Source organism: Hemiscyllium ocellatum, chromosome 2, assembly GCF_020745735.1.
Source record: "Hemiscyllium ocellatum isolate sHemOce1 chromosome 2, sHemOce1.pat.X.cur, whole genome shotgun sequence".
Taxonomy (NCBI): domain Eukaryota; kingdom Metazoa; phylum Chordata; class Chondrichthyes; order Orectolobiformes; family Hemiscylliidae; genus Hemiscyllium; species Hemiscyllium ocellatum.
This window is the reverse complement of record NC_083402.1, coordinates 75,507,149-75,524,219: the sequence shown is the minus strand read 5'-3', so window position 1 is coordinate 75,524,219 and position 17,071 is coordinate 75,507,149. Positions and strand designations below refer to the sequence as shown.

The following is a 17,071-nucleotide window of genomic DNA, read 5'->3' as shown; positions in this document are numbered from 1 at the left end:
CAATCCATTAAGAGCTGCAACTGTACACACTTCCTGCGAACGAAGCCATCTGGGACAGTTTAACTTTCCTGGAGTTGCCATGTCACAGATAGAGCTGACCACAATTTAACTTTCTAGATACTGTTTAATTAAGAAGAGTATCTCATCTGGTCCTAGCTTTATTCTCTCCACACAATCATAATTTCTCAGCTCTGGAATTGAATGCTCCATGCAAAAAAAGGGTCACAAATGTCTTCCAGACAGGACAGTAAATTAGATGACAGGTTTATACAGGGAGGTTTCAGCAGAAGTGTGGAAAGGGAGACTGTTGCTGAAAATTTAGGCAAGCGCATGGCAATGTGGAGAGGTAAGATTTCGGAAAATTCCAAGTTTCCTTTCTGTTTCTGATATTGCTACCATATAATCAACATTATCACAGAATCATAGAAATGTTACAGCAGTGATACAAACGGAGGGCATTCAGCCCATCATATCTGCATTGGCTCTCCAAACAAGAAACATGACAGTTCCATTCTCCTGCCTTTGTCCCATAGCCTGCACTTTGTTTCCTTGTTATGTGCCAGTCCATGGCCTTCACGATAGGAATGACACCTCAACTTCTTGAAATCATCCAGCATGAGGAGATACCTTTCCATTCTAGTTCAGATCACAGTTAAATATTTTGCACCATGCAACCTCTGCTTTATTTCTGACATCTTGAATTCTGTCAAAAGTATGGCTTTCCAAAATCTGAGGCCCAATCATCAGTCGGGTTGCAAGACATTTGGGATTTTGTGCTCTGAGGCAACAATGACTGCGATGGAGCTTGGATTGATTTCTGACAGCTCTGAGGCTCAACTGCTTTAAAAAAAATAGTGAAAAGTTTGTGTCTTTTTCTTTCCAACTCCTCCAACTAGTGGTCAATGCCAAAGCAACATAAACCCTACCCTGCTTATTACGATAAATGCAACAAACTTGTTACCCTTTGTAAATCTGTGCAATTTAGTCTCACTTTGAGATTTAGACATACAGGCATATACTTATTAAAAATTCAATGAGCCATAATACTTTGTATGGGAAATAAGGAAAAACACTGACTCCAGACTGAATTGATATAACAAACTCTACCGAGCTCACTTGCATAAAATCTTGATTGATGAAAATTTGTGGGAATGCATGTTAAATGTCCTGTACACACAGAAATAGAAATGTACATTTTATGTAGCTAGGAATCATTGACAAATATAAAAAGATAACTTTAAAACTGCTAATTATGCACAAGTCCAATTTACAATTTAGATTTTACAATATCTCAAATTATACTTGAGGTTGTTGTATAAACTGATTACACAAACTGTCTGAAACGCATCTCCAAATCTCACTCAGCAGGTTTCTAGATACTTCGAGGAGAAAGTGAGGTCTGCAGATGCTGAAGATTAGAGCTGAAAATGTGTTGCTGGAAAAGCGCAGCAGATCAGGCAGCATCCAAGGAGCAGGAGAATCGACGTTTCGGGCAGAAGGGCTTATGCCCGAAACGTCGAATTTCCTGCTCCTTGGATGCTGCCTGACCTGCTGCGCTTTTCCAGCAACACATTTTCAGCAGGTTTCTAGATACCCCAAGTTTTCATTGCAGGGTCACATGAAGTCTTGGGTGTTGAAATAGGATTACGATTGGTTAAATAGTAGGAAACATTGGTCTATAGCATATGTGCAAAATGATAGTTGTCAACTGGATAATTAGAACTGAACCTAACTACATCTTTGGAATCCTCCAATTCATCTAGTTTAATAACATTCAAAATTAAATTCTCTTTTCATAGTATTATAAAAACAAATCAGTGCCAAATTAATAATATCTGGTGCGATACATTTGAGCAGATTACATTGGTTAAAAGAGACTGTAAACATCTCTAAACACCCTGATGTATGATTATTTCAGAGACACACATCTTCACATAAATTTAAACAGACAAATTAGCACTGCTGTTATGACCTTTACAGAGAGGGTTAAAAAGCTTTTCAGACTAGTTAAACAAAGGTCCATTTTGTAACTTTTGATTTTTAAATGTCAGGATGAAGCAAGTAAGGTTATTGGGGCTTTTTGAAAGGCAGCAACATTATACATGCTACGTACAGACAAACAGATATTTACAGAAAAATCTTTTGGTGCAAGTATAAAATGATGCAACATTCCTCGTCATACAAGCATGCAGAAGGAGGGAAAGAAGCAGAAGAAGCAGGAAATACCTGTACAGAACCACCATGTCTGTCAGCTGCCAGGTGAGCTCTCAAGTGATGGGGATTGGTCTGCTGAGTGTCCCAAGCTCCCCTGTGGTCTGCTGACTGCAGATTTTATATTTTATAAAGCATGCATGGAACAGGAAGGAAAAAAAAATCCCAACAACTCATTAAAAACCATGCTGTGGGAAGATTAAAACAAACTTAAAACACTTAAAGCTTTACAAAAAAACTCCACAAAAATCAAAATCAGACAAGTTAAGAATGATGCATTACTAGTGTAATACTAACATTCACGCACTGGGAACTGATAACGATTTTTAATAATCTCATTTTTTTATTATACTACCTGTACTGAATATCCTAGTCATTTGACTGATTGGTAAAATCCTAATCTTAGTTCTCATTAAAACTAGTTCTTACAGCTGGTGATACTTCAAGAATTAGGGAAGTTGTCACAGACATCCGATTAGAATTTGACAGCACCTTCCAAACTCACAATCACTACCACCGGACGGATGAAGGCAGCAGATACACAGGAACACCATGATCTGCAAGTTCCACTCCAAGTTACTCATCATCTTGAGCTGGAAATATATATCACTGTTCCTTCAGTGTTTGATCAAAATCCTGGAACAACCCCCTAATAACATTGTGGATCTACCTACAGCTCACCACCATCTTCTCAACAGCAACTAAGGACAGGCAATAAATGCTGGCCCAGACTGCGATGCTCATATCTCACTGGTGAATAAAACAAAACAGAATTGGGCTTCATTGTGAGACCTCCCCAGCTCTTTGAAAAGCTACATAAACTTTGTGATATCTAACTTCTCAGCATCTGCAATTTTACTGTATAACATTATTCAGTGGTTGCTCATCAATGGATTTAAACAGTATATGTGCCTTTTCATAATACAAACCCTTTCAGACACCAAACTTCATTATATTACTATCCTGTCAACAACTGACACTCAACATATCAAAAGGAAGTGACAGGTAAATTACCTGTCATAGCTGAAGAGGCATAATTAGAATTCACTGAAATGTAACAGGTACTTTCAGAGGTAATCTTATCAGTAGTATTGAATCAAAGTAGGTTGTGTGGGTGTAAAGAGAGAATCATCACCACTTTTAACAGGAATGGTTGGTAAAGAACTGAAAATGATGACTCCTGAGATATTTTGCATTTGTCAAGACACATCAATCCTGCACTCGGAAATTCCACTAGGTGGTAAGGAATTGTGTACTTAATTACGGTAAAGCACATTAACTATGCCCTTCCAGGCTCGAAACCCATCAACAGGATTCCAGACATGTTATGGCAAATTGACCATCACGGATGAAGTAAGTGACAAACCTAAACACAGCTTTTAAATGTTCATTGTTTCTTTATGTAATATTCAGACCTTTTGTGGCACTGACGTTATCAGTAATTATGAATTTACATTGATAGTATGAAAGTCAAATTTGAAAAAGATAAAAAAATTCCTACTGAAAATGACTCAATGTTGTTAGACTCAAAGATCCAGTTTGCAATTGTAGAATTCAAACTGCAGCTATCAATTCCTTTCAACACAGATAGGCAATATATTTGACAATGTAGATCTGCTTGCATTGCCATAGAGTCATACAGTACAGAAACAGACCCTTCTCTCCAACCAATCCATGCCGAACATAATCCCAAACTGAACTCGTCCCACCTGCCTACTCCTGGCCCCTATCCCTCTAAACCTTTCCTATTCATGTACTTATCCAAATGTCTTTTAAATTGTACTCACATCCACCACTTCTTCAGGAAGTTCATTCCACTTATGAACCACCCTCTGCATAAAAATAAATGCCCCTCATATCTTTTCTAAACCTCTCTTCTCTCACCTTCAAAATGTGCCCCCTAGTCTTGAAATCCTTTAGCCAAGGGAAAAGATGCTTACCACTGATTCTAGCACAACCCCTCAATATTTTATAAATTTCAATGACGTCACCTCTCAAACTCTTGGCACTCCACTTAAAAAACACCCACTAGGCGGAAGTGGGTACTGCAGATGCTGGAGATCAGTCAAGATTAGAGTGGTGCTGGAAAAGCACAGCAGGTCAGGCAGCATCCGAGGAGCAGGAAATATCGACGTTTCGGGCAAAAGCCTTTCATCAGGAATTCCTGATGAAGGGCTTTTGCCCAAAACGTTGATTCTTCCTGCTCCTCGGATACTGCCTGACCTGCTGTGCTTTTCCAGCACCACTCTAATCTTGACTTAAAAAAAAGACCCAGCCTATCCAGCCTCTCTTTATAAATCAAACCTTCATACCTCACAATATCCTGGCAAATCTCTTCTGAACCCTCTCTAGCTTAATATCCTTCCTATAATTGGGCTCCCAGAACTGGACACAGAATTCCAGAACAGACCTCACCAATGTCCTGTACAACCTCAACATGACTTCCCAACTCCTATATTCAAAGAACTGAGCAATGAAGGCAAAATGTGCCAAATGCCTTTCTAACCACAGTCACAAGTGTGTTGCTGGAAAAGCAAAACAGATCAGGCAGCATCAGAGGAGCAGAAGAATCGACGTTTTGGGCATAAGCCGTTCATCAGGATTCCTGATGAAGGGCTGATGCTTGAAATGTTGATTCTTCTGCTCCTCGGATACTGCCTGACCTGCTGTGCTTTTCCAACAACACATCTTTACTCTGATCTCCAGCATCTGCAGTCCTCACTTTCTCCTAACCTTTTTAACCACCCTGTCTATATGTGATGCAAACTTCAAAGAATTACATACCTGAATCCCCTAGGTCCATCCTGTTCTACAATACTACCCAAAGCCCTATCATTAATTGTATAAGCCGTATCTTTGTTTGTTGTACCAAAATGCAGTGCCATTAAAAATATACACAGTGCAAGGACTGACTTGATATTATGAAGTTGGTAGAGACTTATTACTAATACATGGCATGCAAATATGAAAGGCAAGGGCTAAACTCAATCTGCTCCCAATGATAACAGGGAGAGAAAACAAAATGCAAAAAGACAAACCAGTTAACTAGCTAGCATGCAATGGTAAAACTGCATTGCCAAGCAAGCTGAAAAAGCAGACATGGTAGCGATATAAGTAAAAATATGGTGAGAATATAAAGAAATCTTCAATATATATTAAGATGCCCACAATGCCACAAACAAGTGTTTAAAAAATCACCAAAATGAAGGTGCTATCAAATATAAGCATGACTTAATTGATTTAGTTTACAGGGCATATGTCAGTTTGGAGTAGTTGCTGCATTAATCTATCCAAGAATACAGCCACTAAATATCGTTAAGTAACTTATAATGTCAAGTGTTTAGGATTATTTCAGCAGAGATCCACACATAAAAATTGAGCCAGCCAAAAGTTAAAAAAAATCAAATTTAATTCCTAAAATTAAGAATGGCCCAGGATTTGTGGTACTTTTGATAGTGAGTTGCTGGAGTTCATCAACACCCCTCTAAATCTGACTGCATCTTCAAAGTTCAGCACAAGCACAGATTAAAACAGAAATCCTGAAGTTGTTTTTTTTTCTCCAATCATGCTGCACTGTGGAAACCCACAACTCACAAACTGGCAACCAGTGAAACGATTGGCAAGGACTTCCCCATATTTATTTGCAAATCACTGTGGGAAACATCAGAAGTTACACTATGTTCAATACAATATAACTGAGCTTTTAACAGCAGGCTGAGTAATCATACTGCTGAACTTCTTTCCTGGTGGATTGCCACCTTGCTGTAGTGGACGAGCTTGAGTATTCCACTGATCCAAAAGTGATATTGTCAGGAGTTCTGAACTCCCAGCAGGGCCACCCATGATGACAAGATTAGAGGGGAGGAACCAGACAAAGTACAGTCCAAATCATGTCCTCATTGGCAATCCAGGTGGAAGATGTTCATCCGATCTCAACAGCTGTGATAGCGAATGACCTTGGCAGTGGAAGGAGGATCCCCAGTTGTCACGGTTTCCATGCCATCGGAACTGGATCTACCTTCTGTCAAGGCCCATGTGTCTGCTGATGTACAACAGCATTCCCACATTATAAGGTGTCACATAAATGGCAGCTACCGAGATGATTTCAACACCGCCACAGACACAATACAAGTCTTGCAACAATAGATGAGAAGTGATGGGTACAAGATTGAGAGATAGGGAAATCCCTTGCTGCAGACCAGCACATAGGTGATGGAGTTTGACTTGGTCATTTCGTTTTTGGAAGGAGTACAGGACAGCATTTCAATAAGTTTCATGTCTGAACAGCCCCAATCAGGATTCATTCTGCTCACCTCGTATGGGAAGGGGCTAGAAAAGTGTCCTAAATATAGCCTGTTTGATCACCAACCTGGCGAGAAAACGGCTTCCAGTGACCTCAACTACCTGCCATCTGAAAACCATTCGGAAACTCAATCTCGAAATCTTGTACATACAAATCCTCACAGATAATGAGCAAAACAATCCTCTGGAATGAAGAACTGGCCCATGAGCTCAGGCACTTGAACATTGAGTCGCCTGAAGGGCAGCAGTTCCCAAGAGCAAGCGAAGGGCAGCTGAGGGAAGACAATGGTGGTTACATATTCTTCTGGAGTGGAAATCCTGAGGAGCAACCCGGACTTATGGAATTAGATTTGCTATCTAGAACAAACTTGTTCACCAACTCAGAATTCCCTGTTGGCATCAACAATTGCTTCAGGAGTCTCCATTAACAACATGTCAAGAATCAGTAAACAACAATCATGAGTGCCAATGCTCCAGCCCTTGATGCCACAAATGACTCTTTTTAAAAAAAAAGGTTTCTACTCCCCCTTGGCCACCATACTCAGCAACATTGCTAAGGAAGATAAAATCATCATCCTTGGGTGTTTCAATGCCAAGGCTGGGAAGGATGCTCAACCCAGAAAGGAAAGAGTTGGGAATGGCAACACCAAAATCACCTGCTTACCAAATATGCAGAACACCAACTGGTCAACACACTATTGCGCCAAAAAGACAAGTCCAAGACTTCTTGGAGCTATCCATGATCAAGGCACATGATCAACCATGACACTGTTCGATCCCAGGACCAAAAGGATGTCCTCATCACCAAAGTAATGACCAGTGCAGACAAGTGCTAGACAGACCACTGGCTGATCTCCTCCTCAATAACTATCAAATGCCATGAGAAGAAGCGGAATATGGAAAAAAAACACTTCAATATTGAGCTGCCTCAAGACTTAAACAGATTGACGAACTTCCATCGATATCATCACCATAATCTCCAAAGAGTTCATTTCATTGGAGTGGAAATCTGGAAAGTGCTGGACAGCCATCAGCTCAAGTGCAGAGAAACCATCAGCTACCAGACCAGGAAACTGATTCAATGAGAATGATTACATCATTCAAGATCTCACAGATAAGAGGAAAGCTCTCCATGCCTAGTAAAATCACACCACCAGTGAGGCAAAGAAGAATACTCATCAAACAGCCAGAGTGGGAGTTACAAAGAAGAATGGGGGAAATGAAGACCATTGGTGAACTGAGAAAGATAAGGAGCTGCAACTCCTTGTTGACAAGTATAGCGCCCAGAGTTTCTTCAGTGCCACAAGGCAATATATGGACCCAACACACTTTGCCTCAAACCAGTGCAGAGTAATGAAGGCACCTTTTTGACAGACAGAAAAAACAGAGAGCACTTCAAAGAACTCCTAAACCACAATACAATCATCAATATAGAAAACCCCCAATTCCCTATCAAAGATGATCTTGAACTCCCAAGTGGTGTGATAGAAATTGAAGATGCCATAAGACGCATGAAGAACAGAAAAGGTGCAGGAGCAAACAGGGTTCTAAGGGAGATTTCCAAACTTGAAGGAGCAGAGCTTAGGCATCATCTCCATCAACTGTTCCTGAAAATTCGGGACAAAGAAGAAATCCTTGCCAATCTCAGGGATGCTGCCATTGCTGCCATTAAGAAAGGAGACAAAGTGGACTGTGGGAACCACTGAGGAAACTCCTAACTCTACATCGCCAGGAAGCCCATCGTCCAAATCCCCATTAAATACCTTCTTCAGTTTCTGCAGAAATCCTTCCTGAAAGCCAGTGTCTCTCCAAACAAGCCATAGAATGAATTTTCACTGCTCAGCAACTCCAGGAAAATGCCAGGATTGAAAGCAACCTCTCTATGTGGCCTTCATTGATCTGACAACACCTTTGACTAAGTCAATCAGGAAATGCTATTGAAGGTCCTGTCAAAGCTGGCCATCCAACGATATTCATCAACATCCTCCACAATCTCCAAGTCCTCATTGACAGCAATATGACAGAATCCTTTGAGATCAAGCAAGGATGTGTCATCACCCTTACTTTTTTATCTATCTTCACTGTGACCTTTCTTCATCTTGTCAACACCAAGCTTTCCAGTGGTGTGGACATTTTTCTCCATTCTGTAGACAGTTTTTCAACTTCAGCAGTTAAAATCCAAGCAGTACACACACTGACCTCACTTGAGGAACTTTAGAATGTGGATGACAGTGACATCTCTGCCCAATCAGAAGAGAATCTTCATGCCTTAACGCCTTTGAGAAAACATACCACAGAACTGGCTTCAGCCTCAACCTCAAGACAACACAAATCCTTTTCCAACCTGTCCACAGTCATGTTCTGGTACATTCTTCCATTAAGATCAAGAGAACATGAAGCATTTTTCTAATGAGGGAAGCTATGTCACATCTAAGGCTGATATCGATGAGACGATTCAATATCACATCCATTCTGCGAGCACAGCCTTTGGACACCAACAGATGAAACTCTTGGATGAGCCTGACATCTGTGTTGATACCAAGATCCAAGATAAGGCAGTCATCCTTCCAAATCATCTACATGGCTCCGAAACTTAGAGTACTGCGCATACTAACATCAACACCCTTGAGGCAGCTAACTGCACCAGCATTGAGACCATTATTATCCATAAGCAACTCCTCTGGACCAGCCACATGGTAAGGATGTCGGAGTTCTGACAAGCAAAGCAAATCGTCTTTGGCCAGCTCACAGGAGGCACTCTAACAGCAGGAGAATAAAGCAAGTGTTTCAAAGGCTCTCTGAAGGCTTCCCTCAAGAAATACAACATAGATGTCAACGCTTGGGAATCCTTGTTCAGAAGAAATGGACTTAGATGAAACTGCTGCAAGCAGGGACATAAGTCTTTGAAAACACCCATTCATAAGAGGTATTATGGAAAAGGAAAGGGAGAAAGAAGTGACAATGAATTCAATGCCAAGAATCACCTCCATCTCGTGCAAACACCCTGTGAAATGTGTAAGTGGAGGTGTAGCTCTATATTTGGGTTTTATCAGCCACTCAAGGACCTACAGAACCCATAACCAGCAATAGAGAACTTCCTAAATGGACAATCATATTCATTAGTGAGTGATTGTTACTGCTACTGATGACTGCTGAACTCATTTGACACTTAGAAAATAATTTTTATGTTTGCAACAGTATTGCTAAATGTCACCACCATAACTGATTGCTAGATTTCTGGAATAAATTAGAAGTTCACTCATAACATTCCACCTTCTTTCCTAACCCTGTGTGTACGTCTCCACTTTTGTTCCACACCATGTAAAATCTTTTAGAAGTGATTTTGCAATTTGTATTTTTCATTTCTTGGTTTACTGTGAGAATACTTTAATCAGATTGGCCGCTTGGACATATTGGTACCCTCACTGCAGTTTAATGCTAGGAATCCTCATTAAACTGCACTGTAATCAATTACACATTAACTCTCTCAATGTTCTTGGCACAGAGACTGCTCGATCTCCCACAGCAATCAAACTACTCTGACGGCAATCATTTGCAGCTGACTGCAAATTACAAGCCAATGTCTCATGTTCCCACTTGCTAAACTACACTATCCTCACACATTTGCTTCATCTAGCATAGAAGATCAGACTGCAGTCACATGAGATACTGCAGACCAAGGCAAAATGATAAAGCCTGGCCTCAATTTCAACTTTTCAACTACTGTCCATAAGTCTCTCTATTCTAAGCTAGGCCGTGATCTGTTGACTGAATCACCGCCAAACGTACAATACCAAATTAGATGGATTTCTGCTTCACATAGTTCTAGCAATTCTTTAAACACAAGAGGATGGAAGCATGAACACTTGAAACAAATTAGGCATTCAGGCCTCTGATCCTCTTTTGCCATTTGTTAAGATTATGGTTGATCTGATTGTGGTCTAAACGCCACATTCCCAAACAGCACAATAACAAGAGATTCCCTCGTTAGTCAAGAATCTACCTGCCTTTGCCTTTAAACTCCTCAATGCTTCCATTGTTCTCCAGGAAAGACAGTTACAAATAAAGGAAATTCCACTTAAAACCATGAGTCCTACTTCTGGTCTCATCCAGAATGGAAAACATCCTTTCAGCATCCAACTTACCTAGTCCTCTCAGGATTTTATATGTTTCAATAAGAATGCCTCTTACTCTTCTAAATTTCAATAGGTACCAGTCTGGCATGTTGAACCATTTCCTGTAAGAGAACTTCCTCCCCATTTCAGGTATTAGTCAAGAGAGCCTTTTCAGGATTGCTTTTAATGCATTTATATCCTTTCCTAAATAAGGAAGTAAAAACTATACACAGCACATTTTTATGATCTCAACAATGCAATGGAAAACTGTAGCAAATCATGGTTACTTTTTTATGCCATTCCGCTTGTAATAAATGACAATGTTCCATCTGCCTTCCTGATGTACAGTACAATACTATAACCATAAACAACTAACTTTGTGTGGTTCATTTACTGGGACATACAGATCCTGTTGTACTGCAGAATCCTGCGTTCTCTGAAGACTTTTCAATTCAGAGTAATGTCTTTTTTCTTGCCTATAGTCACCTACACTAGATTCTACGTGATCTTTTGATAAGTTCTCAGAATAAGTTCTTGGCACCACCCATGACTGGATTGCTACTTCAGCAACATTGCAAAGTCTAATATCTGACCCTCAATAAGCAAATGTGTGGTCTCATCAGGACAGGAGGGTTGCAACATACATCAATAGATTGCTACCAATGTGCTTTAATATTATTGTTCATTTTATTAGTGTTCAAAGGTACCAGTCACTTAGCCCCTGCTTTTTAACTAATCAGGCACAAGACTGATTAACGTAACTTTTGATTAGCTAGTTTCAGTTCACGGTTACTGCTTTTGGCTGTGAACATGAGTTTCCATTATTGAAAGAAATAAAAGTGTTGTCACAGCAGCTTCTGATTAAAGCAAGAGAATACTTATCTGCCTAGCCTTTAATAATAGTGGTAGATTAAAAGCTACATAAACAAATTAGAATCCCAGTAATGCTGGGATTTTTTCTCCCCATAATCACTGCAGTATTTTGTTCATCACTGTTTCTTTAATAACACGGTCTGATTTAACAGGTAGAATTGTTGCTATTTTTGAAGGGAATTAACAACTGAAGTGAAAAAGCTGAAATGTTATGAATATTATTTTTTGATATAACTATATAAATATGCGATGATTTTTCACTAACACATGGTTCTCTCATACACACACACGCGCTCTATCTCTGCATCATGCTAAAATATCTGCTTTGTGAAAAAGTTGAAAAGCTCACATTGCTCTTTCAGACTTCTTCCTTCTATTTGCAGAAACCTCCTAAGCATTTCTTTCTAAATAATTAAAACTCAGTGTTCAATTAATTAAATGTCAGAGTAACCCACTAAATCTGCCCTTGGCTCAAAACATCAAGTGTCAAGATTTTCTCATTTAATTTAAAAAAATTGGGAGAGCTTATTCACCAAAATGTAATACAGCAAACATGGCACAGATATTCAAACACTTCAAACCCTGAAATTTCATCCAGATGGCATTGATTCTTTCATTTGGATCCAGCTGAATATATAACCACACAAATAATAACACTTGTAACAAAATTATTAAAAGATGGTGAATTTTAAAAGGATTTTAGAAAATCACAAATTAACTCTTACATCCTGCAAACACCTCCAAAAGATTGATCATACATTGACCAGGCTGCCTTGGAAGCAAAGGTTTGACTCGGCTCCCAAGTTTAAGAGTCTCAATCAAATAGCAAACTCAAGTAATGTTAAAGATCACACAACACCAGGTTATAGTCCAACAGGTTTATTTGGAAGCACTAGCTTTTGGAGTGATGCTCCTTCATCAGGTGGTTGTGGAGTATAAGATCATAAGACACAGAATTTATAGCATAAACTTATAGTGTGATGTAGCTGAAATTATGTATTGAAAAAGACTTGGATTGTTTGTTAAGGTGTGAGGTGCCCTGTGTGAGACTGTCTGTGCCACAATGGTCAGACCAATTCTAATCTAAAAAATGGAGTTACAGAATCTTACATGGATTCATGTAGTTTTTGAGCAAAGTAAAATGTAATTCTGCAAGTACAAGTTCAGCCCCCAAACTTTAGTGTGTGTGTGGAGCATGGAGGGGGGAGGGGTTTATGAATGTCTGTGAGAGAGTGTATGCATGTGTGAGTGTGATTGTAAAGGGGTACAAGTCTGTGAGAGGGTGCGTGTGAGAGCATATGAGAAAGGTTCTGTGTGAGCGTATGGGTTTGTAGGAGAGTGTATCTGGAGGAGTGTGTGCGCTTGCAGGAGTATCTATCCGTCTGTGTGTGTCTGTCTATGTGTTGGTATAGTGCAATGGGGTCACCTGTAGTGTGATATGAACCCAACGTCCAGGTCATTTGACCTCGGACCTTTGGGTAACTGTCCTCTAAGGCGGACTTTAGGACTGGCAACAGAGAAGTAGCCAAGCAGAGGCTGATAGCCAAGTTCGATACCCATGGGGATGGCCTCAACCTGGAACTTGGGTTCATGTCACACTACAGGTGACCCCATCGCACTATACACACGCAGACTCTCTCTCATATGCTCACACATACACTCCCACACTCACGAACCACGCTCTCGCAGACTTTATACCCTTTTACACTCACACACACATACACACTCTCTCACAGACATTCATAACCCACCTCCCCATCCCACATACACACACCCACATGCGCGCACGCACACACACACGCGCGCGCACACACACACACACACACACGTTTGAAGGGGAGCTCACACCTTAAAAGCATTATCTTGGCCGACATGACACCAATTGTTAAATTTCACTTGAGAATGTAACTTAGAAAAAAGTTATGCGATTTACATATGAAAGAACTGAAACCAATATGATAATTCTGAAAGATGAGGGACTTAACAAACAATCCAGGTCTTTTTCAATAAATAATTTCAGTTACATCATATTGTAAATTTTTGCTATAAATTCTGTGTCTTATGAACTTATACTCCACAACCATCTGATGAAGGAGCAGCGCTCCGAAAGCTAGTGCTTCCAAATAAACCCGCTGGACTATAACCTGGTGTTGCGTTATTTTTACCTTTGTACACACCAGTCCAACACCAGCATCTCCGACTCAAGTAATGTGCTCATGTCATTTATTGCTCCTCATATAGCTGATAACCAAACTTTGTTCCAAACTGTCAATGGTTAGAAAATTACTCCCACAATTCAGCTCAAGCATGATAAAGTTGTAAATTATGGTCTTTTAAAAATGAACCCCACCCCCACATGTTTGATGGTTCGCATTGCCCAAAATGGGCTTTGCATGTCTAATTGGCTAGGTGAGAAAGAGGAAAAAAACACAAAGGCTGGCTTTTAGGCTCTTGTGACATAGTGGCGGTGTCATCTCCCTGGGCTGGGAGACCTGGATTAAAGTCCTACTGGCTCCAGAGGAGTGTAATAATATCTCTGAACTAGCGCACTAGGGGGAAAAAAAAGGACAAAAAACAATTAAGAATGCCAGCTTTCATGGCTCTTGTGGCAGCAGTCACGTCCCCAGCTCTGAAACAGGAGGCCTGGGTTCAAGCCCCACTAGCTCGAGAAGAATTGATTAGGAAAACCTCAAAGCGTAAGGAAAGCCCCAAATTGAGCAAACTAAATTACAAAAATACAAGGTTAGCTTTCACACTTGTGCTGCAGTGGAGTGTCACCTTCTCTGAGCCAGGAGTCCCGAGTTCAATTCCCATCTGTTCCAGAGGTGTGTGTATTAACAACTCTGAACAGGTTGATCTGAAAAGGACTGGTTTTTGGACAGAAAGAGATGGCTAGTTTTCTGAGGGCTCTAATCATGGGCACTATTGCTCCAGATGTCTGTCATAACATAGCTGACCGGGGGAGTGAAATATCTAGAAAATATCTAGAATTGAAAGGGAACTGCTGCTTTACTAGGGCTCCTGTGGTGCAACGGTAGCGCCCCTACCACTGAGACAGAATGCCCATGTTCAAGTCTTACCCACTCCAGGCCTATATGAAAATAAAATCTCTGACAGGTTGATTAGAAAATATCAAGAATAATGAAAGGCTTTTTCCCAAAATGTCGACTCTCCTGGTCCTCAGATGCTGCCTGACCTGCTGTGCTTTTCCAGCACCACGTTCTCGACTCTGCACTCCTCACTTTCGCCTAGAAAATATCAAGGTCTGGTTTTCTCCAGCAAGGGGAGTCACTTCAGAGAGGAGAGAGTAGAGAGGGGGTTTGCACTGAACTACGAAATGCAAATAAACAATTGTGGAATCCATATTGACTACTACTTGTAAATAGCTGATTGGCAGTATAACAAAAGCTACCCACATGTAAACAAAATGCTGCATGTGGTTCCAAATGTACTCAGAACAGGCAAGTCTTAGTGTAAGTGAAAAATAAAAACCTGCTATTTCGGAGACATGTCTCAACTTACTAATTGCTTCCACATAAAAACTGCTGCTTGGAAATTTCATCCAAAAAGTAAAAACAGTTATCACTATAGTCAGTAAACAGGTCACTCCTACTTTTCAATAAGTCCAATACTTTCCTGTATTCCTTACACGACCCCACTGCTTTGGGCTATGCTTAAGCCTAGAATCAGACCATAATAAATGTTACAACTGTCTTATATACTACGCATTCACACAGACATTTTCCACACACTACTTCGTATTTATTGGAAATTTAAAATATAAACCATGCTGGAGGAAGGGTGGAAAAGTTGTCAAATATCAAATTATAGTTCAGCATCAGCCAATAAGACTGAACTTGATTACTTTCCAAAGATAAATGTTGCAATATTTATGTCTGTATTGTACAAGAAACTTTTGTTCAGTCCATGATTCACTGTGGGAGCAGTGGACGGAGTTCAAATGTCAACTGCAAAAGGCCTAAACTCTTATCAGCTGATTTGAGACCTACACCAGTTAATGAGAAAGTTCACAATTTCTGAGCTAACTGAAACATGTCAGGTTTATTACAGCCATGTAAACTACGAATGCATAGTTTCAGATCATTAAACTGCTGGGTAGCTGGGAAACTGTTAACTGCATTGTTAACTCTTCCAATTTCAAACTGCTTAGTGTCACCTCTCCTCGTGGTGTCAGCTTTCAATGTGCAAATCTTATTGTATCAACAATAACATGAATGCAAACTTGCCAGGTTGCAAAGGCTGACAGTAGGAAAGTTTTATTTCCAATCGCAACAAATCCAGCACATTTACTTCAGTTGTTACCAGTTACTCGGAAGCCAACAATCCTAACACACTATTAAATCGCATAAAGCAGCATAAAAGCACCTTCATTTTCTGGAAGCAACTCAAAAAAACTCATTGCAAATAATAACGTAACTCACAATGTCATTTGCAGACCTACCTGATTTTTGGCTTGCTGTGTTCTATCCCTGTGCTGATGATTCTCTCTATTCGCTCCTGCCAGAGCACTATCTGCATGAATTGAACCAACTGGAGTGGGCTGTAATTAGAGAAAACAGTATTGACATCCATGAACGGAATTGAAATATTTAGACATGCCCTTCCCTTTTTCATATTGGAGATGTGCTCGCCATATTATTGTACATGGGAGAATGGAAATTCCAAAGCAGGGCAGCAGAGGAAAAAGAATGGAGGAAAATGGATGGAGGAGATGTGCAAGATATAACAATTTGGACAAGTATTTGTGAAAACGCACTGTGACCAATGACAGAAAAACATCATTTGTTCTGATTTAGGAATCTCAAATATTCTCCAAAAGAGAACAGTTTTTCCAAATAATCAGAGAATTGAAAATTGATGTATTACAGTCATTGTGTCAAAGTCTTAAATTGCCCAAGTATCCAAAAGTACCGTGGACAAAATAATATAAAATACTGTAAAAAAATGTAAAAATGTTTTCTGCAGTATTGGCAGCGTGCATTGCAACAAGAACATCTGGAATCAATTTGCATTCCATACAATCTCAGTTAAACATTAACCAAAGTAATGAATTGCACCATCATTCATTATTTAATGGGCTTGCAATTATGAAGCAGGAAACCAATTCACTGTCATAGCATTTCATGCTGAAGCTACAATGGGCAATTAAAATATTCAATAATGCATGTGTGTTGTCTGCATTATGGAAACTTCATATGATGTAATGCTAAGTCTGCTGTCATTCGGTTTGAGTTGATTTTATAAGGACACAACCAATGGTGCAAAATTGAAATCGACACAACTAGCTCTGCAGTGCTCAGCAAATATTGGTAATTGGGTTAGACTGCTTTGCCCACTGACGGCACGAGATGTATAATGAAGAAGTGGCACCGTTCAAATCTAGATAGCCCCTTTGGCTAATGCCTCATTATACAAAACTGAACCTTGCTAGACAAACAATAGAATATTTACCTATGCTCTGTATTGGAAAATTTTGTTTTAGTTAGTTAAAATATTGTTAAAGTAATCCTGCAGCTAGTTAAGGATCCTTAAACCTTGGTGCACGTTAA

The 17,071-nt window shown here is 39.9% G+C and overlaps 1 protein-coding gene across 7 annotated transcripts in view; it reads right to left on the bottom strand.

The window, feature by feature from the left end:
• LOC132823718 (casein kinase I) overlaps positions 1-17,071 on the bottom strand; it is a 229,006-nt gene that overhangs the window by 27,075 nt on the left and 184,860 nt on the right. For 5 of the 7 annotated variants that reach the window (XM_060837715.1, XM_060837724.1, XM_060837706.1 and 2 more), the window contains exons 10-11: positions 15,964-16,062; positions 2,227-2,322 (exon numbers count right to left, since the gene is read on the bottom strand). In XM_060837715.1, coding sequence (XP_060693698.1) covers positions 2,227-2,322; positions 15,964-16,062 — 195 coding nt within the window. The remainder of the gene's footprint in view (positions 1-2,226; positions 2,323-15,963; positions 16,063-17,071) is intronic. The other 2 variants (XM_060837748.1, XM_060837758.1) reach the window with 1 other exon arrangement.